This window comes from Parasteatoda tepidariorum, chromosome 8, assembly GCF_982258835.1.
Source record: "Parasteatoda tepidariorum strain Cologne lab strain chromosome 8, Ptep-v5.0, whole genome shotgun sequence".
In the NCBI taxonomy this organism is placed as follows: domain Eukaryota; kingdom Metazoa; phylum Arthropoda; class Arachnida; order Araneae; family Theridiidae; genus Parasteatoda; species Parasteatoda tepidariorum.
This window is the reverse complement of record NC_141762.1, coordinates 53,924,789-53,947,409: the sequence shown is the minus strand read 5'-3', so window position 1 is coordinate 53,947,409 and position 22,621 is coordinate 53,924,789. Positions and strand designations below refer to the sequence as shown.

At 29.3% G+C, this 22,621-nt stretch overlaps 1 protein-coding gene across 1 annotated transcript in view; it reads right to left on the bottom strand.

The window, feature by feature from the left end:
• Positions 1-3,718: 3,718 nt before the first annotated feature.
• LOC107454420 (protein giant-lens) overlaps positions 3,719-22,621 on the bottom strand; it is a 41,075-nt gene continuing 22,172 nt past the window's right edge. The window contains exons 2-4 of the mRNA XM_016071619.4: positions 9,376-9,546; positions 6,595-6,801; positions 3,719-4,885 (exon numbers count right to left, since the gene is read on the bottom strand). Of these exons, the coding sequence (XP_015927105.1) occupies positions 4,667-4,885; positions 6,595-6,801; positions 9,376-9,546 (597 nt within the window). The 3' untranslated portion in view covers positions 3,719-4,666. The remainder of the gene's footprint in view (positions 4,886-6,594; positions 6,802-9,375; positions 9,547-22,621) is intronic.

Sequence of the window (22,621 nt, the reverse complement as noted above, 5' to 3'; positions counted from 1 at the left end):
TGTTTTGTTCACAAAAAAAAATTTTTGCTAACATCTGATTCAATATGTTTTCTGTCTCAGTTTGACAGCAAGTTTACATTAAAATAGATGAGTAAGTTCAAAACTTTGCATTAATTTTAATTGGATGTGTTCAATACTTAGTTAAACTTAACTTGTTTTTAAACACAAAATATAAATGTGGTTTTTAGCTAAGTTTATAAATTATTTCATGATAATTTTATTACAGAAGAAAAGAACAGAATATTTAAAGCAACAGCATTTGCTATCTTTTTGATAAGTTATGTATTAAAAATAAAAACGCTGGAATCAAGTTTGAAAAAAAAATACATTTCTCAGAAAATGACCTTAAATGTTTTTGTTTTACCTATTTCATTTTCAAAATGTGGTTACACAAACTAAATCCCTTTTGGTAACTTGACCGTTAGCAATTTTAAGTTAGAAACTGTTTTACATGCTTAACTAATTTCTCTATCAGATTTTTTAGTTTGATATAAAATGATAAAAATTTAATTGTTTTGCTTTTTATGTTTTGTTTTAGCATTTTTCGTTTCCTCTGCAGTAAATGTTAAATGTGTTCTTTTATGATGTTTGTGTGTTATTCATAGATATTTATTTTACTGAAGGAAATTATGTGAATAAATCAGTTGTGTGCGATAAACATGATTTTTTAGCGCTATAAAAAAACGTGTAGCATTTGCATTTCAAGATTTTTAGTGACTTGTTCATAAGGGTGCATAAGTGCATTGTATCATACTATGATGCAAATTCTAGAGCATACAATTCTGTTATTTATTAAGGCTTCTTTAATATTTGCAGTAAAATTTCTAAAGTTCTCCTATGAAATAAAATTATATAAAAAACTGCTTTTGTTTATTTATTTAGACTTTAAGGAAGCATTTTTATTAAAATCCACATGCTTCATTGTTCTAAGTTGATTAAAACTATTTTCTCTCTCATAAAAAGATTGGATAAATTTTTATGTTGTACTTTATAATATTGATTTTAATATTATCACATTTAAAAAATTATCTGTTCCAAATTGTATTATGGGAAACTGTTACCCTAAATTATTGATCATAAGCTTTCTTAGACCTAAGTGAACCTAAAAAATACCTGAGTGGATAGTTTATAGTGCCTAAACGTAATTTGTTTGGTCAGAAAAGTTTCAAGCTAAATATGCAAGGAAAAAAAGAAAGTCATATTTATGTAACTGATTATAAAATCAATACAACAGGCCCAAATGTGTAATCTATGAGCTTAGTTCATAATAGAGAAGTCTTTTCATTATTAAATGAAAATATTTTGAACGATTCTTTATTTATTTATCAATAATTACATACATTTATTTGTAACATAAGATATAAACTATTAAAAACTCTAATAATTACACACATACAAATTTAAGAATCTAATAAAGTGCCAGGTAATAATTGAAGTAAAAGGAAAGCTTACAGATATGAACTCTGTAACAATTAAAAATGACTAATATCAAAGTAATTAATATTTACATAATGTACAACACAATTAAAACATTCAACATAATACAAGGAAAAAAGACGTTTACAAGTAACATTGCACACAGATACTAGATTTTAAATTTACATTACTAATATTTATGCCGTCAACATGATTTTCACATGAATTATTTACAACTTACATACAAATATTCTCAAATGATTATGTAGACTAATAATAGTAAACCATAAAACAAGTAATTTATCTTCTTTTTTAACATTTTTACAGAATATCATTCTAGTTAGAAATTCTGAAAATAGGCATCTAATAAAAACGTTGCATTACATATTTTAATAAAATTTTGTTTGTCACAGTTTATAACAAATGTGAGTTTTTAAATGCTGCTGTAGTTTTGGATTAAACAAAATATAATTGTAACCAAATGACAATCTCACTTTCTGTAGAGGATAATGATATTAATATCATTTTTTAATGGCCTAATTTTTTGAAAGTAAGTCTTGCTCTAGCTCAAAAAGTGTTAATTCGAGGAGAAATAGCATGTTTGGTTTTCCTTATTGTTACGTCGCCAGTAGCCTATTGTGTAGTGTGACGTAAAAACTACAAGTTATTATTGTTTACTTTTAAATACTCATAGAAAGTGAGCAGATTGTAAAATCAGATTTCGAATTATAACTTATCAGATATGATTATGTTCAGTGTGCCAAACAAAACGGACCACCCTGAATAACTTTTGATCTAATGATCGGATCTTCACGTTCTACGACTTAATCTAAATGGTTAGAGGGGTAACCTGAAATATGCTACTTAATTAGTGTAGACGATATTATGTTACGAAATCACACACGAAAACGTACTTTCTCTGAATACTCGTACCTAGCTGCAATCTGGGAAAATATGGTTCTCATATTTCGGTCAGGAGAGCGATCCAAAATTCGGACCCCTTAATGTTAATTTTACTTTTTGCGTATTTCGCCATATCTCGAGGACTCTTTAAGCGAATTGAAAAAATTTTTGCATACAATTTATGAGATTCATTAATCCAAAGGTAATTCCATGCAAAAAATAAATTTTATTAAATAATTTTTCTTACTTTATATTTCATAACAGTCGAAAAAATTTTGAATTGTAAGGTATATAATTTTTTACATAATTTTCAAGTATGTAATTTTACATGACAAAATATAAAATTTGAGCAAAATCGGTAGAATAATTTCTGAGAAATCGAATTATAAAAAAGTCGTATGGTTAAAATTCGATTTCTAAGGAACTATTCAACTGAAATGACGTAAAAATTGCATGACAATTTAAAAATTTTTCGACTGTTATTTAATAAAATAGCTAAAAAATAATATATATTTACTAAAATTTATTTTCTGCATGGAATTATCTTTAGATAAGCAAATTTTAAAATTGTGTGCAAAAATTTTTCAATTCGCATAAAAAGTTCTCGAGATATGGCAAAATACACAAAAAGTAAAATTAACATTAAGAGGACCAAACTTTGGATCGCTCTCCTGACCGAACTATGAGGACCATATTTCGTATATTTTGGGGGTCAGAAATCCGAATCCGTAAAAAAAAAAAAAAAAAAAGTTATTTTTATTAGAGAAAGTTTATTTTTGTGAGTGATTTTGTAACTTCAAATATCGCCTGCACTAATTAATTAGCATATTTCTGGTTACCCCCTCGAACCATTTAGATTGCGTCCTAGAACGTGAAGATCCGATCATTAGATCAAAAGTTATTCAGGATAGTCAGTTTTTTTTGGCGCATTGTACTTTGGATTATATACACAGCAGCCACCAAATGGCTCAGATAATGCACCATGTATAAAACTTGCAAGCGAAATAACAGTGTTGAACACTATTTTGTATCTTTGATTTAGCATTAACAGTCGAAAAGCACAGTTTGTTTTAAACAGCACAGCACGTTAAAGAGCTTAGTGAAAAAAGTCTTTTAAGTGACACTTTGATGAATATGAATGAAGGAGATTTAAAGTTTATTTGTCGATTATACTGTGACTTCAATTTTTTTGGCCTCAATAAGTCCTTTATTTTCTCACCGAACTAATCTGCCAAACGAGTGCAGACGGGGAGGAAAAATTCTAAATATGCTTTTATTCTCTTTATTTAATTTTTACAAATAAACTGATAATGGATAATAGTAGTATCTTTCGATACATGTAAAGTGTACAAGGTGTGATATAAAGCGTGCAGTATTTTAGAATCTCTATCAATTTTAATTTTTTTTTTTAATTTCAAAATTACAATTTTGCAATCAACAGTTTTTGATGAGTAGTTCAATAGTTGACAATTGCCTGTTTTTAGTAAGAATATTTTTTTTTTTTTTTGCAATTAACGTTAAAAGAATATTTTTAGCTTCGTCCAAATCTGTTTTTACTTGTTTAAACTGTAATGAAATTATATTTTAAAAAATATAAAAACTGAGAGAAGTGTAGTTTTAAATTACTTACTAAAGAATCAAATCATTTTATTGCTTTAAGAGTTTTGAAGAAAAATTCATAGAAAATTATTAAGATTATCAAGATACATTATTAGATTACATTAAAAATTATCAAGTGCTATTTCACCTAATATAATATAGCCACCTCGGTATTTTCTAAGCTTTTTTTGGAAGATATTGTGCTGTCTAATAATACTATACCAAAAGTTTGTTAAGTACAAAAAATATCAAGGAAGCAACAAATTAAAAATTTAAAATCCAAAATGGCGAAGGTAGAGGCCGTTTAAGTTTTCAATTGGCAAAATCTACAAATCATTAATACTAGTTTAAATTGTTTGAACTTATGGCGTTATAGTTTGCAGCAATACTCGTCAACTGTTTGTTGCCAAACATCTTTATAACCTTTTTTCACTGTGAAAACAATTAAAGATAGTCATTTATTCACCGAGGTCTTCGAAATTAATGACTTGGCTAAGTAATTCAATATTGTGCTATTAAACAATATCTTTTCCAAAGCATACTCATTTTTTGTACATCATTTAAAAGTACCTCCAAAAGTACTTCATTTTTTCGAAAGTGTCACTTCGAACCTTTTTCACCTAAGCTCTTTAATTCCACGATTATTTCCAAAAGGAATCTGTGGCACTTTCAAACTTCTTTCCACTTTCATGACTGAAATTTACATAATTGGCATCCGTCTTTTATGAAATAACGGTACTATATATTTTCAAAGTTCCGTACTGCCACAAAAGCCACTGTAAGTCCTTGTTCCGTCCCTAGGACGGCTAGAATCAAAATCTGATATGACGAAAGGTTCTGTGTGATGAGCAGGACATGTTGTCTTAGGTGGACAACTGCACAAGGTACTTGTGGTCACTTCTTCCACGGGATACCGTTTACGGACGGTAAATAAACGGCAAGGTTCTTTTCTACGACATCGCATAGTCTGAAAGATAAACAATTTTATATTAGTTTCATGGAACTTGGAATAACTTTAACTGTTACTATTATGTAGACAGCATTGATTGAAAAAGAAAGCGATGCAAACTTTAGTTTCAAACTGAAGGATTAAAATAGTATGGGGCAGTAAAAAGTTCTTAAAAACGTGTCATGCAATATGTTAGGAAAGATGGACAAATTTTCGAACCCAAAACCACAATTTTTTTCATATTTGTCATGCACGATATCATAACAAATATGAAAAACTTGTGGTTTTCGGTTTGACAATGAAATTACATTTTTAAAAATGTTGAACATTATATATATTTTTTAAATTAAATCACACAATTCTTGCCAAAAAGATAGTAATAGTTTGAAATACCGTCATGTTTATTGACACTGCTCGTAATTTTTTCAGAACACATTTCCAGTATGCGATGAACTTTATCTGTTGTATATAAGTAAACTTGTTAAAGTTTAAATGCCAAAACAAAATTAAAATAAGCAAATTTTTTTCAGTTATAACCCTAGATAATTCGTATAAAACAATTTGTAAATACTATTTAATTTATTATTAAATTTTTTATTTATTTAATTTAAAACAATAAATTTTAAATTTATAATATTTTGCGGAAATCTTTAGTAAATGACATTTCTAAAATCCTTTTTTTACCTAGTTAGAGTTTCAAAGATACAATCTCTGAGCAAAAATATCTGTTTAAACTTTTAGAATTATAACCAGCTTCTTCTGCTGTATTGGTGGTGGCTGCAGCCTCAATGGTTTAATCCAAACTTCAGTACTGTTGAGGTGGCAGAATATATTGAGTTATTATTCTAAAAGTTTGAGCAAATATTTTTGCTAAGAAATGTTAACTCCAAAACTGTACCTCAACTCAGTTTTCTAAACATTTTTAGTCGAATTTTTACAACTTTTAGCCTATTTAAGAATTTAAGCGAATTTCTATAAAGTGAATATTAAGCGATACTCTCACCCCAGATGATTATGACCAAGTGACCGACTGAAAGAGTTAGTCAGCAAAAGCGCCTAACCTTTTTGGATTTTTGGCCATCTTTTAGAAATTAACAGTGCGTGATAAGTCATAAATTAGGAACTTGGGCCCTATAGGCAAAGGCTCCGTAGTCCTTTGAAATGATGCTTTTTTGCGAAGAATATGCTATTTTAATAACTGCTTAGCTTAAGTTTAAAAGATTTACTCACAACTGTTAGGTCAAGTTTAGGCCAGTGCTCTCAATGCTTAATCTGAAAATTAGCCAAAAACATCAATATGGAAAAAATCCACAGTTTTGCGAAAATAAAAAGCATTTATGGTCTAAATTTTTAAGAACTTACTCTATTATCTAGGCTCATGAAAATTTGCAAAAACTGAGAATAAGGTAGTGATTTTGATAATTTTCATCTATGAAGAAAAATGTCGCGAAATTGGAGATTTTTAGAAAAGTTTCATATCTTTTAAAATATTTAAGTTATGTGTCCGTTCTAAAGCACTGATAATTCCTCACGGCAAGATTATGCAGTTTAAAATTATAGCTTCGCTTCAATCGTAAGGAACTTAAACTGTGGTTTTGTTTTATTTTCCTTGGCGAAAGAGCATGTTAACGCCTCACAAAACTCTTTAAAAGAGACTTGGTATGTTTTTAGTGCAACAAAATATATTCTATGATGACTAATAATAAAACTATCAAGTGAGTTCTTACACTTTCTGGAGAGCAAGAGAAATGGTAATAGTAGAGCATTCCTTGTGAAGTCATTCTCATGTCACGGCCAGATATGTAAGTTGTGCTGTTCTCTGGGCACTTGCAATGGAGTCTCTGTTGGAATTTGTTATCTGCACTCGTTATGTGTGTCCAAGTGATGTCTTTGAAGTAGCGACAAGTAGGAAGTCTATCAACTGTCTCACATACCTAAAAAGAAAAAAAAAGATGCGATGTCAGAAATTTTCTTTTCATTTATGTAAACAATTTCGTCTTAACACCCGAGGTTATAGAATCGGACTCCGATCCTCGACTACAGTAAGATCTACCGAGTACATGCTCGTAAAATCTGTGGAATCGAAAGTTCTGTGGTCGGTCGCTGAGTAGTACCATTGGGTACAGAGATCTCGAAAGAATTTCCTTTCCCTTTAGATCAGCTCACATGAAATTTTGTGAGTACAGTAGAGCGCCGATTATCTGAACCCTTATTATCCGAACTTCCAATTATCCGAACTCTGTCCAAATTCACTTTTTTTAAAGTTTAGAATACTTTTTTTTCTGAATTTAGAAGAATAAATAATATCCACTACATCTGAAGACCATATTTAATTTACAACCATTTTTAGCAGTTTTCTTTCAGTAGTTTACATGTATACAGTTAAACCTACATACCTCTTCAACTGAAAATTATTTTCCAAGAATGCGAGCTTCATTTTGACAGTCTACAATGGTTAGAATGCGGAAGGAGTTTATGAACAGATAAGTGCTGAAGTTCTACAATTGGGGGATGGGTAGTTGTCATTTATGGTTAATGATTATTGATTACAGTGCTTGGAATCTTAAAACTGGGAATAAAAATTTTAACAGAAAAACAAGCGAAACTGAAGTTTCTGAACCAGTAGATCTTCCGGATGAAAAGATGCCAGGTTATACAGCAGAAGAAATCGAAGACCAGTGTCGAGACACTGAAGACGACCCAGGATTTCAAATTTTAAATGATGATGAAATTGTTGCTGAAATTTTGAATGAAAATCGGAACTCCTCAGACGAAAAGGTAGGCGATCAAGTTCAAGATAGTGAACCTTCTCATTTAGAAGCATGCAATTCATTAGATATTACATTAAATTGAAAAAAAAAAACTTTTAAGCACGCCAGAGCTATTTTAGATAGTACTGTCAGTCCTAAGCTTAGAAAAAGTGTGAAGGGAAGTTAGTGTATAAATAATAATCATTTAAACTAGATTTTAAACAACTTTCCAATTAACCGAACTTTTCATTATCCGAACCACGTTCGGTCCTAGCATTTCGGATAATCAGCGTTCTATATGCCAAATGGCAAGGCAATATTTTCCGAAAAGGGTAATTTTTGGGAGGTCCCATCCCCGCGCCCCTGTGGCTCATCGCAGGGATGTTTCTCAGACCATCGCCAATAGCCCATTGTGCTGCTCTTGTGCGATGTAAATAAATTACCAACTTACCTACCTTATCTTAACACTTTCATCACTTTTGTCCCACCCTCTTTGCTAAGAAGAGTTATTTCTATTGCGGAAACAACACATCTCTAAAAATTGTGCTGCATGCGTCATCTGGTAGAAATGTTGCAAAGACAAAATATTAGAGACCGGAATGCACTAAAATGCTGATATATAAGTCGCTAGACACACTGAATGATAAAGAAAAAAATCCTGAATACAAAAGGAGTTATCTTGTTCCAACGAATATTCCTGGACAACGAATAATCTCGTCAGTCGCGTTGAAAGAGTTAAGGGTCCCTTTCAAAAAGGAAAAGAGATTCTACTCCTTCTAACTTATAGGGAATTACATAAATGAAATTTTTTTTTAACTTATTCACTAACATTTTTGAATATTTTGTTGAAATGTTTATTTTTTAACCCCAGTTATCCAATTTTAAATTTGAAGAAGGTTAAGTATTTTTAAAATTTTTCTAGAATTGAAAGTTTATTCAGAGCTTATATTTTAAAATAACTCACAATCTTAAAATTTGGTGGCTAGTTTCAATAGAAAAAAATTTCTGAGACAAAAAAATGTTAATTAGTTGCTAAAGAAATAAAGAAAATGTTAGTTACTTAATGCTTTAAAGTAGAATCCCTTTTCTGTCTGAATAACCTTAAGAGTATTTTTTCAATAAATTTTTCACCAGAAAGAATATTAATAATAATAACAATAATTAATAATAATTATTGTTATTATTAATAATTAAAAACAACAATAATAATTAATAATAATAATAACCAATTTGAGTGCCTAAAATTTGAAGTAATGTTTTAGTTTTAAACTATACATAATTTAAGAAATTTAAAATTTTTACATGTAAAAAAAAAGTAAAAAGAAAAAAATGGGTTGAATAAAGAATTTAGTTCAAATACAATTGAAAAAAAAAATTAATGCCATTTTTTACTAGCATGATTTTATTTTTTTAATTTTTACAATTCCAACTTGAGGTATAATCAAATAAAGTAATCGATTCAAGCAATTTAATTGATGCGGTAAATTAAAAAAAGAGGGGGGGGGGGGGAAATAACATGCAACCAGCTATCATAACTTAGTTTTGCGATATTTCTCCCAGGGAGTTGTCTTTCCGACAATGTTTAACTTTGAGCAGGAAAGACACTCTTACAGTTTCTTTATCGACTTACGACGTTTACCTTTCTAAATTGAATCATTAGATTCGGGTCAAAAATGATAAAATTGGAACAAGTTATTTGTATAATTCTAGCACTAATTAAGACTGAACTTAGAAAGGGAAAAATAATTGTTCGTTTACCTTATATTGACGAGTTCTATCAACGACTGTGTGACCATCATCAGCTTGAATGGAAGTGGAACATTTGGAGTTGCGACAAGTGCACAGACGTTCGACCCAAGGTCTAGAATACGTGTCGACTCTGTTGCAGACTGCCCACCGCTCACATTGTGGAATGTCAGAATTATTTGACTGAAACATACATTTTAAAATAAATTAAATTTTAATTAACTTTTTGTAGTAACGAAAAAAAAACAACTTTTATGTAATAACAGCATTCTTTACATAGTAAAACAATAGATTTTAAACAAAATTATTGAAAAACTTCAATTCTTACAGAAGCATATTGAATTTTACTAAACGTAAATGTTTTTAAAAATAATTCTTGTGTGAAATCGTTCGTTAATAATCGTTAACCTCAGAAAACTAAACATTCGTTTTATCAATTATCATCAATCAGCTTTTGTCATTTTGGAGAATTTTAGACACTTTGACATCATTGAGAGCGAACTATTTATTATCCTACACTTACTTTAACATCTTCAAAGATTACAAATGTTAAATTTCCTCATTTATCTATATTTTAATAAAATATTCAGAATCTATAAAATAAACGAAATATTAAAATAAGTAGGTTTTTAATTCGTAGTCGTATGACTACTTCATAGAATTCTTGTTTTACTGAATGATTGACCTCGACAGTTACAAGTTAAATCGTTTTAAGAATTTAACAAAAAACACTAAGGATTTATATTAATTAGATAAGCAATTTTATATTATAAGCAATTTTATATGAACAAATTTATTATTTTTATTAAAGAACTTAATGAAATTTCGAAGAAGCAGAGGGGTTACCGCATACTTTTGGAACAGTTTATTAGCTGTAAATATTCCAATTTTAACGTCATTTAACTCGAAATACCAAATTTTTAAAGGCAATTTTTTTTAACTCCACCTTATTAAAGTAAATTACTGTTCTTTTATTAGACGAATAGTTGAAAACCATATTCGCTTCTTAAAAACCATTTCGAAATCCCAAAAATAAACCTTAAAAGTATGTAAAAAATGGACTACTTTAATGAAGAAGAAAAAAATAAACACTTTATTTTAGAATGTTTTGGAAATACTTTTTTTTCTAGTTTATTCTGGAATAAGAATCTCAACGGGATTTAGCAACACAATCTTAACCGTTTTATATTTCCAAATTTTTACGACTATTACATTTTGGATATGTTTTTAACAAAATAAAAAGAAGTATAAAAATATCGATAATAATAGCATCTCATCTGAAAAATTCAAGACTTATACTTTTTTATCAACTAAGTTGAGTTTTGAATGTGTTGTTAAAAATATGTAACTTATTTCATGTCCAATAGAGGTTGCATGTTCCAAATTTTTGTTATTAAAGTACAATTTAAAGAAAAATTTCTAAAACTCAAGTTATTGTCCTGTACAATGAAACATAATGCTAATCACATTTCAGCAAGAGTAACGCCACAACTAAAAAATAAATTACTTTAAATTTTAATCGACTAAGTTGGGATTTAAATGCGTTCAGTCAATTAGTAACTGAAGTCCTAAAGATAGAAGTTTCTCTAATTTCTACATTAAACCCTACACTCAATCATTCTCTAATTTATATTTCGAAATTATTCGATTCATTGTTCCATAATTTAAGAATTAATTATTTATTTTTTGCTGTATAATCCGAAATTTTTGAATATAAAGTTAGATGAGACATCAAAACTTAAAAATTCTCACATAATGTAGAAGAAAAAATAAAACTCTCTTAAATTTTGAAATTATAGCCCCAACGATTTCTGAAGAATAATTCGAGGAACATGTAACCTGCATTAATTAGAAATTGAGCTACTTATTTTAAACTAAAGCACATTCAAAACTCAATTTATAAAAAGTATAAGTCGTGCGTGTTTCAGATGAGACGTAATTATCATTGAGATGCTATGAAACATCTACAACATATAATGTCATGTATATGCGAGTAAAACATTATTCATTCTTGAAACAATCCAAGGAAGCTTAAATTCCATTTATATGCAAACAAATGTAGGGTAAGGATGTGCTTAATTATAAAAACCCTATAAATTATGCCGATATATCTAAAAAATCATGAGGATTGATTGCGGTAAATGATTAAAAAAATAAAACCCCTTTTTTTTATTTTCTTCGTTGTTACAATTACTATTTTTCAAATATTACAGTAAGATTTCAAATAATGTACCAAGTGTTGCCAAGTTCAAGTTGCTAAAAGATTTCTTAAACTTGAAAAAGAACTTGCAGTGGAAAAAAATTTTTACCTGGTAAATTAAGACATTTTGCTGAAAAATAAAAATAAAATATATTGGGGATATTCGGCAATAATGCGGACAGTTGTAAAACATACGATTTTCCACATCTTTCCACAATGTGTAGGGTCCTACTGATTATATATTTCACAGTTTTTGTAAATGAGTCACATTTCCCTGGTAAAATCTACCCATTTTTTCCGTATGATTCTTAAAGAAAAGTTCCAACCAATGCCATTCCTAGTCTTCCGCTCCTTCAGCGATCTTCTTAGATTGAAATGAAATCAGCTACGAGCATCCGCCGAGGTAAGGAGCATATTTCATTAAATATTGACAGAGATCATGCCTCAATAGTAAGGCCATGCTCCAGACGATGAGAAATGCCATAATTCCATCATTCAGCGAAAGACATTTTAATTGCGTTTTCGAAGTCACACATGGTTTGTGTTGCACTTAGAATAAAGTTGCTGCGGAAGACCACTAATGTGTGTCGAGCGTTTAGCTGAACACTTAATTAATGCTTTAAAAACCTTGCTTTTTCTTGACGCTGTTTTCCCACGTGTCACACTCATGCCTGTTTCCTTTCGTTCCCAAAGGATGTCCCGTGCAAGAAAGAATAAAAATCCACAAGAAAAATAACCATGCGTGATATGTCTCACGGGACTTCATTACGAACTTCGTTTTTATTATCACTAGATCAATGTTGCTGTTTAAATGTATCACCAATGGAGAAAAAAAATTCATTATCAGGGCATCCGGAAGAATTAGAGGGGGTCATAAACTGACGCCTGAGACAGTAGTAATTATTATTGCATGGCATTCCAATGGCGCTCTGCAAATCACCTAAAGAACATTAAAATTTATATCCATTTCGTTTCCAATGAAAGATTAATAATTTATTTTGAGCGAACAGACGAGAATTTTGTACATTAGAAATTAAGAGATTCTATCTAAATCCTTTCCAGGAAAATGGCATAAAAACTGTTCCATACTTTTTTCTAATTTCCCACGTGTCCGGAAGAATAAGAGGGGTTATAAACTGACGCCTGAGACAGTGGTAATTATTACACGGTATTCCAATGGCGCTCTGTAAATCTCCTATGTAACATTAAAATTTGCATCCATTTCATTTCCAATGAAAAATTAATAATTTTTTTTGAGCAAACAAACGAGAGTTTTGTATATTAGAAATTAAGAGATTCTATCTAAATCCTTTCAAGGAAAGTGGCATAAAAACTGTTCCACATTTTTTCTAATAATATATGACCTAATGAAATTGTACCTGCTGTTATCTTAAATTGTGTGATTTTTAATCAACCACGTAATTGCATCCATGGAGAAAAAAAATTCGTTATTAAAATCAAAGAGAAATAAATTCATCCCCAAGAATAGGAGGGATCATAAATTGATGCGTGAGGCAGTGGTAATCATTGCATGCCATCCCAATGGTGCCCTGTAAATTCCTTAAAGAACATTAAGATTTGCTTCTATTTCACTTGCAACGAAAAGTTAATAATTTTCTTGAGAAAACTGACGAGCGTTTTGTAGATCAGAAATTGAGAGATTCTACCTGAATTCTTTCAAGGGAAGTAACATAAAAACTGTTCTATATATTTTTGATAATATAAACTACTAAAATCGTGAAAACTGTTATCTTAAACAGCGCTGTAATTAATCAATCATGTAATTGTATCATCAATGGAGAAAAAAATTCATTACGCGGGGAAGATGGATGAGGGGAGTCATAAACTGATGCATGAGACAGTAGTAATTATTGCATGGCATTCCAATGGAGCTCAGTAAATCACCTAAGGAACATAAAGATTGGCTTCCATTTCATTTACGGTATAAATTTATAATTTTCTTGAGCAAATAAAAGATAATTTTGTGTAATGGTACATCAGAAATTCTAAATGAATCCTTTTAAGGGAAGTGACACAAAAATGGTTTCCCGCGTTTTTGATAATATGAACTTCTGAAATTTTAACAGCTGTTATCTTAAACGGCGCGGTTATTATTCAACCACGTAATTGTATTATCATTGGAGGAAAAATTTTATTATGCTGGCATTCAGATGAATAAGAGGGGCCATAAACTGATGCGAGTGACTGCAGTAATTGTCGCATGTCACTCGAATGAAAAATTTACAATTTTCTTGTGCAAACTGCCGAGAATTTTGTGCATCCGAAATTGAGGTATTCTACCTGAATCCTTTTAGGGACGATGGCATACAAACTGTCTCAAAAATTTTCAATAATATAAACAACTAATTTTATTAAAGTTTTTAATCTCTCAAATAATGCTGTTTTTATTCAACTATTATCTTTCCTCAAAGGCGGAAAAATTCATGTCGGCACCTGATGGATTTAGGGAGATTTTAAACTGATATGTGAGACAGAAGTATCACATGGCATTCCAATGGTGATCAATAAATTACATAACAAACATTACAATTTGCGCCCATCCCTTTTACGATGAAAAATTTAGCATTTTATCGTGCGAAACAGACAGGATTTTTGAGATAATAATACGTAGAAGTTGAAATGTTTTACCTTAAATCTTTTAGGGACGCTGGGATAAAAGTTGTTTAACCAATATTTGGCAATAATATAAATCCTTTAAAATTTTAATAGTTTTATCTTTTAAACGTTGCGTTTTTAAACAGCCAACTTAAATTTTCACAAATTTAAATATGAAGCCAAAGGTTCTTTTGGATGTGCATACTCTGATATCAGTTTTTACGGCTCTTCTTGGTCAAATTTTAGGTTCAAATACTTTTTTTTTCCTCACGCGTAAGGTAAAAAAGTACTAGCCATTACAAAATACTTTCTAATAAAAACGTGATATTAATTTACTCCTACACTTCGCAGTCTCAATTAATGTCTCTTATATGAACTGATTTAAAAGTCTTTTTTACAAATTTGGTTCCATAATCCAAACAATAATGTCAAAACAATCTATAAAAGAATAGGTGGCTCAAAGAAATAAAACGCTTGGCATGAAACTAAGAATGGTAGGATCTTACACTTTTGGTCCAAGTTGACTTATGTTGATGAGTGTTGCGTTAAAGTTCCATTGCAATCGAGATAACCATAATTTTTATTCAGTTTTTCCATCCTTGCACAAAAAAAGTTCGAAAAATTTGTGCAGAAGATTCATCACAAAAGTGAGTCTGTTCCAATGCGAAAATTCCGTTGTCTTCTGAGAGACGTTTAAAATTACAAGAATACAAAGGTGAGACCTCGTGATACTTAAGCAATCTTCCTCTTTCATTCGCCAGTTTTAATGTATATTTTATAAAGCCATTTGATGAGGCTGCTAAGATTTCGTAATAATGTTAGTGTTTAGCGCAATATACTCGATTCCGGCTTTTGTGCCATAAAACTCTAACCGAACTAAGGAGGTAAACGCTCATTGCCAGATTTTGAAATCTACTAGGGAAAGAAATGAACTGTTCATCCAAGTGATAAAATAAAATAAAAAAACTTCCAATCCTGTGTTTGAAATCCATTGCGTGGATAAGCTATTCGTCGATAATTATGTGATTAAATAAAACTAATAATCTACCCTCCGTGAGTTCGAAATTCAATACACGTATAAACAAATGGTACTGAAAGAAAATTAAATAAAACGTCACACTCTGTATCCCACAGTATTCGATCCTGAATGACCCTCTTCAAAAGTCAACTCGTTACCCAAAGGTTGGCACTCATTTTGAGAATATCTATGTTTAATTAAATCCTATACTAACTATTACTTTAAAATGAGAAAAATTACATAGGTTACATGGTTACAAAGAATTTCAATAAATAGCTGATTTCTAAAATTATTTTTAGTTTTAAACTTTTACTGTTGAATAAACACATATTAGAAGCTTCTTGAATTGCAATTTATTCCACAGAAATATATTAAAAAGTGTTGAAGATTTTGGAATTCACTTTTAAAGTTAGAACTTAAGTTTGAATCCTATATTTTAAGGTTATCTGGTACATATTTTTTAAAACATTTTCAAAAATGCAGGAATTTATGAATATTATTTTAATAAATTATTAATATAAACAAATTTTCACTGAAATATTTAAAAATCCATATTTTTTTAAAAAAATTGATGCACCTTTCTTCTCGAAACATTATTCTTTAAAGTAAATCATATTATTTTGAATAAAAATACCTATCAAATTTAACTTGCCATCAGATTATTTGCTTATGAACTTTAGAAAAACAAACTTAATTTTTTATTTATTTTTATTCTAAATTCATGAATTGAAATTCAAAATGCATGTAGTTATACATTAAATAATATACCCAAAAATAAATATAAATTTCATACAGATATATTTCATAGTTGAGTTAGTATATCATTTTCAATGTGAATAAAATGTTAAAAAATTAACCATAAAGGAAAAATAATTCAAATTTTAGTTATCATTTAAAGTTTATTACAAAGAAAAGTTTATTTCGAGCCTAAATTTTTTTTTAAAGAATAAACAATTAAAACAAAAAAAAAATTTAAATTAAGATTTTTGACCCGAACATCCTTAACAAATATTAGGAGACATCCTTGCATTTCCAATTACAAAATAAAAATAATAATAACTTATCAAAATTATGTACCATATTCAGTCATTAATAGCTTACAAAAAATGCGCAAATTCTTTTAAAAATTACACTGAAGTTTGCTACAAAGTTGTGAAAGGAGCAAAAAAATCACCAAGAAGGTGGAAAAAACGTTCCGAAATGACATAAAAATCTTGAGGAAGATTTCAATGAGTGCTTTCGCGTGGAAGAAAAAGTGTATTTGATTTTTGGCGGGGAAATGAGAGTGACGTCACAAGGTAGAGAAAGAGAGAGAGAGGGAATCATGGATGAAGAGTCCAAAGATGTTCTCAACGGCTAAAAGAAGAGAACCCAAGGTCGGCAGCCGGAAAGAGGGTCCGCATGGTGTTAAGAGTTCCTATGGGAAAAATTATCATGGCACAACCGTCATGCCACCTAATTACAACCACAAGAGCATAGCAAAGACGGTAAAAAATACCTCCCACTGTAGAAACGCACGAAATTCTCATGTTTTCTTGTGGTTTCACTAATTAAAAATATGAGGTAAAGCGACACACGGGGCTCGAGGCCAGAGGATGAAGTACGAAATCACATGATTCCCACATCCAGTTAAAACTATCTTTCCCAGTGATAAAGTATAGCAAGACTCTAAACTCTCATTTTCCACAATAATAAGTTTTTAAATTTTAACTATTTCCTTAATAATTTGTTACCTAAAAAGTACCGATACTTGTTTGCATGATTTTATCTAGGAACTAATGTTTAAAATTAAAGTTCGAAAATGATTTCGAAAATGCACACTTTATTATATTTACATAAAAATATAGTAGATCACGAGACATTTTTCTAAACAAATTATTCTTCAGCAAAAAAATTAATGAATAATTAAAATAACAATAAAAATTATTATTATTTAATTTAAAAGATAATTTAACTTAATTTTAAATACGCAACTTACGAACTGTTGCTGAAAATTAATTTCAAACTCAAAAGACGACTTTATTTCACTTAATTTTGTTGTAAAAAACTTAAAGCTACAGTGAAAAAAGCACACTCTATTTCTGAACAAACGATGCGATAAATTGAGAAATTTCAAAATCGGTTTCAGATGTAAACGTATGTTTTTGAATTAAGTATGGCTATGGTTGGAAAAAATTCGTGGATGCTGATAAAAATGAAGATGGTTCTATGAAGATGGTTGAAAAATGGTTACTTATGAAGATGGTTGAAAAATGGTTATGTCTTAGAAAAATAATAGATCTTATTAACAGCTATTGCTGAAAATTAATTTGCAACTCAAAAGGTGTATGATGTTTTTTTTATTTTATTTACTTAAAGTGAAAGATTTTTTTTCCTACTTACTACTTGATGTATTGGGAAGTTTAAAAACCGTTTTCATATTTAAACTTTTGTTTTTGATTGAAGTTTGTCTAAAGTTGGAAGAAATTTGTGGCAGTTGATACAAATTAATGAAAAAATAATATGGAAGGAAAATGCGTAAATTGTTTTTGTTTGTTTGAATAAAATGTAGGTAGTTACTATTGAATAAAAATGAAATTAGCAAAACGTTGTAGAACATTGACGCAAAGTTGAATAATGATTTTTGACTATGAGCAGAAGAATAACAATAAAAAACAAGATAAATTTGAGGTCAAGATAAAGAATGCTTCAAGTAGAATATATCTTGCAGTTTCTTATTTGTGGACTATAGGGTAATATGCACTTTCTTGATTGCTTACATTTTTGCATGTTTTAGAATGTAAGATGCATTCATTCTTTCAAAACCTGCAAAAAAAATTTGCTTTTTGAAAATTCTAAGCTTTAAAAAGATTATAAAAAAAAAATAGAATGAAGTCATGAACCCTTAATGGAAAATAAATAACTTCGGGGAGAAAGTGGGACAAAAGTAAGTCTTTTTTATAGCATTGCTTCCACACAACACCTGCTTCTGTTACGTGTCAGCATAACACAGATTCTAGTTCGAGAGAAGAAAAAATCTCGCGAAAATGAAAGAAGGCACATGTTGAAAGGAGTTGAACAGTTGAGTTGCACAGTAATATCTGGATAAAAAAAATTTCTCACTAACTTTAATGAAAAATGCCTATTAAATAGCTATTATCATTCGTTGCATACATATTGAAAATTTGCTTTTGGAAAAATTGCTTACTCATTAATTGCTTTTGTCCTCAAACTTTTTATTATGATAATTAATTCTTCTTAATGATATTTACCTATTTGTATTAGAAATTTCGAATAAATTAATGAACTCATAATTTTAAATATGACTTTGGATTTTTATTAATAATTAATTATTATAAATTGGAAAACAAATCAATAAAATTAATACAATTTATGAAAGAAATGTGCATACTTTATAGAATAATAATAATTTAAACCCTTTCTTTCTGACTGATTTTGAAATAAATAAAAACAATACAGTGTATGAAACGTACAGTATATTACTGCTTATATACTGCATACAGTATATTATAATAATATCTTAAGCATTGAACATAAATTAATACTATACGCTGAAATCTATAAAAATTTTTTATAATTTTAACGTGTACTTACTTTTAACCCAAGCTTTTTCTTTAAATAATTAAGTCAGAATGCTATTAAAAATCTTGCAACAAGTAAAGAGAAGGACTAACAAATCGCATTAATTAAAAATTAAAAAAAGCTTAGAAATAAAATTTCACCGCTTTCTCCTTTTTTAATCTATTAAAATATTACCACTTCCATTTCCATTAAATAAAACTACCTCCTTTATATAAAAAATATTACCCCTACATTATTTAATTTATGGTAATAGTATATTAGACTAGTGCAAAAACATGATTTTGGGTAAAATTTTCGAAATTGAGGTAATTATAAATTTTGAATCCCCATACTCTTATAGCTTTTTAAAATTACTTTACTTCTGTTTGTTCTCTAATTATTTAAAAAGTTATAGCAGTTTTTGTGCAAGGTGATAACATTGGATAAACTAATGATTTTAGACTTTAAATGTGTTTATCTCAAAATCAGACTTTTTCGCCTTTACCACCACCTCAAACACGGTATCTCATGCTTATATTTTTTTTAATAATCGTCCACCATTTACACGAGGGTTTCTGATTATAGTACACATGTATAGTACTTAGAGAAAAAAAGTAGAATTTCATTTTTTATGCATATTTTTTCGAAAAGACAAGCACGAAAAATTTTAAACATTTGCATTTTTAACTACATTAACATGTACTTGCTATACCCTTACTCAGTAGTAGTATATGCACTTGCTTTATGCCCTAATGTACTTGCCTTATGCCGAAATGTATCTAATGTACTTGCTGATAACTCAGTAGTAGTATATGCACTTGCTTTCAAGATAATAATTCAAAACATAGTTGAGATAGCCTTCTAAATAAAATTCTTATAGAAGCACTTTTTTGTTTTAGACGATAAAATTTCTTTACAGTGTTCAGCGTATATATGTAAAAAATGCCTTATTTTTACATAAAAAATAATAATAATTTTTTTGCCAGTTTAATAAGCTTTTACACATAACATAACAAACTAGTTTTTTTAAAATTTTATCTTAATATTTAAAAATAAAAAGTTGTCGAAACAAGTCGGTACCTTAAAAGTCGTCCTTTTCATAAGCATAATTCATGTTATGACATGATTAGTTTCAACTTACATATTTTTTCTAAAAGTATTAACTTAAGTAATTACGAAAGAAATTTTTTGGAATGGTTGATAGAATAAAATGGTAATGTAATGGTAATAATGGAAAAACAAACGAATGAATATTGAGTAAAATAAGTAAATTAAAATATTTCATGCTAGTTTACATAAAAAAAAATTTCAAAAAATGCTTCATTTTTAAAAATAATTGCTATCTAAAAAATTGATTTTATGAATAAATAAATTTAAAAAAAAAATCAGGTTAAAAAATCACTGAAAGGAGGAAAGAGAAAGAGGCTCAAATTAATTACTCCGAAATGTTTTTAGTTGGATGACAACCCGCCAATCTTAAAAGAGGGGGGGGGGAAGAAAACCTGCTCATTTTTATATTTAGTCGTAATGTTGGAAAGGGTGATGTTTACTATTTTTTCCTCCTGCTTTCCGCGCAGCTGCCAGCACGAAAAAAAAAATTACTTACACGTCCATTGAACCAATAAAACAGCAAACAAAAACAATAAAAGGATGAGAAGAAAAAGAATTTGGAGAAACAAACTTACAGGAGGGAGTGACAACGCCTTCATTCACTCAAACTCACCACGCGAATCACGGCGGAAGCAATGCGTACATAAGAATAAAAAATAAAATAAAATTAAGAGTAAATATACGTAAAAAAAGGGATTGGAATCAGGAAATATCATCCTAGAGCACGCAGATGTTCTTATTTTCAGCACCAGATGCTAATGCAGATAGAATATTTAATAGATACAATTACCCAACACGTAATGCGGTGATAATGAAGTGCGGTCGACTAAAGGGTTAACTTTGGCCTCCTTTGTTTGCGTTTTTTAAGAAGAATAAATTTAGCTCTGATGAGCATCTGCCGGGATGAGAAATGCAAAAACACAAAGACCAACCCTTAAAAGGTGAGCAAGCTATTAAAATGTTCGTTGTTTATCACAGATTCGATCGTAATTGCAGTTTAGTTATGCGTGAGCTTAAAAGTGCGTGAAAAGGCTGTCGGAAATGAATATGAATTACCCCATGTATATAATATAGGGTGGTTAAAATCATAGTAATTAACTATAAAAAAAAAATTATAAGTATTTTTAAATTTAATTTAACGAAAAATTGAATTTTAACACCTTCAAAAATGATGATTTTTGCTTATGAAAGCTTTTGCGAATATTTCCTCGTATATGTCAGTTATTAAAAATAGATTTATGAATTTAATACCACAGACCGGAGTTATTTTGACGTAACTTTAAAAAAAAAAAAAAGATGTTTTATCTTTTTCTTCTGGTAAATGAAAAAAATTAAATGAGAATCTTTGATTTGAAAAAAAAAAAAAAAAAAAAAAAAAAAATAGGTGGAAGGGTAATTAAATTTTTCTCTTGACTTTCAGAATTAATGTGTTGTTGTGGCTTCTCAGGAGACTATTATAGTAAGCATTATTTAATAATATACGTTTTTTAACTTTGCTTGCCCCTTGCCATCGGGGCTGTTGAGGGAGGTTTTCGTGTTTTTCCTCTTCTTGTAACACAACTGCTGGTTAGTTCCATCGAAAAGTGCTCCAGGAATTCTAGTTTGTCCCAATGCTGGATGCAGGAGTTCCCTTGTCTTCTGGGTTGGGTTCAAAATTACAAGCCTACGGAGTTGAATGTTGATAGTCGTAAATTCAGAATTGGATCGGCTGTTCAATGCCGATTACAAAATAAAATAAAATCAAGATTTTCAGATTGAAAACCAAACTGTTGTGATTGATTTCATTTTAAACATGTCAACAAAGCCTGAAACTCCATTTTGCAAAACATCCGGAACTTTTCCAACAAATATAGTTTTTGACGGATTTCGTGTTAAATCCAATTTCTCATTTAGAATTCTGGAAAGTATTCAGTAAATTACATTTTCTAAAAATGCAGCAGGGTTAGAAGCAAGAAGTAAGTACAATCAAACTGACTTCATTCCTCTTTGAAAGCATGAAATTCTCTCTGGTTGGTTACCATATCTTCTCACTTTTTTTAACTTTTATATTATACTTTTAGAAAAATATTCTCCAATTTGGATAATAGTGTATTGCGTAATAATAACAAAACTAATTTTTAGAATATTTTACTGTAAAAATAACAAAACCAATTTTTAGAATATTTTACTGTAAGAATAACAAAACCAATTTTCAGAATATTTTACTGAAAAGTACCCTTTTAACTGATGAAAAATATTAAAGTATTTATTTGAAGTCTTTATTACATTGCTGGGTACTTATCAGTCTACTGCACGGAAAAAATACTGGAAAAATTACCGTACTATAAGGCAATAATGTCATTACTAATAAAAAAAAATAAAATATCTATATATATATTTCTCTTACACGGCGATAAAAAAAAAGCCTCATTACAACTCCCCGAATGGCAACGCTAGAAAATAGACCAATGATTACCGCTAAAAAATGTCACATGCCAAAACTAGCTAAGATGGCTCAACATATAGCGCTTTTAAAAACGGAAACTGAAATAACCAGGGAGAGCATAAGCTAAGCAGAAGTCTTTGTCGATAGATCTCTATTTTGGTTTTTTGTCGAAAGCGTTTTTTTTTCTTCACGAATTTATGTATTACGAATTTATTTGACAATTTTTGATTTACATCACGAATTTATTTGTTTTACTAGAATTAATTTGTTTATGCAGGTTTTTCCATTGCAATTCACTTATTTAAATTTTTAATAGACTTAATTATAG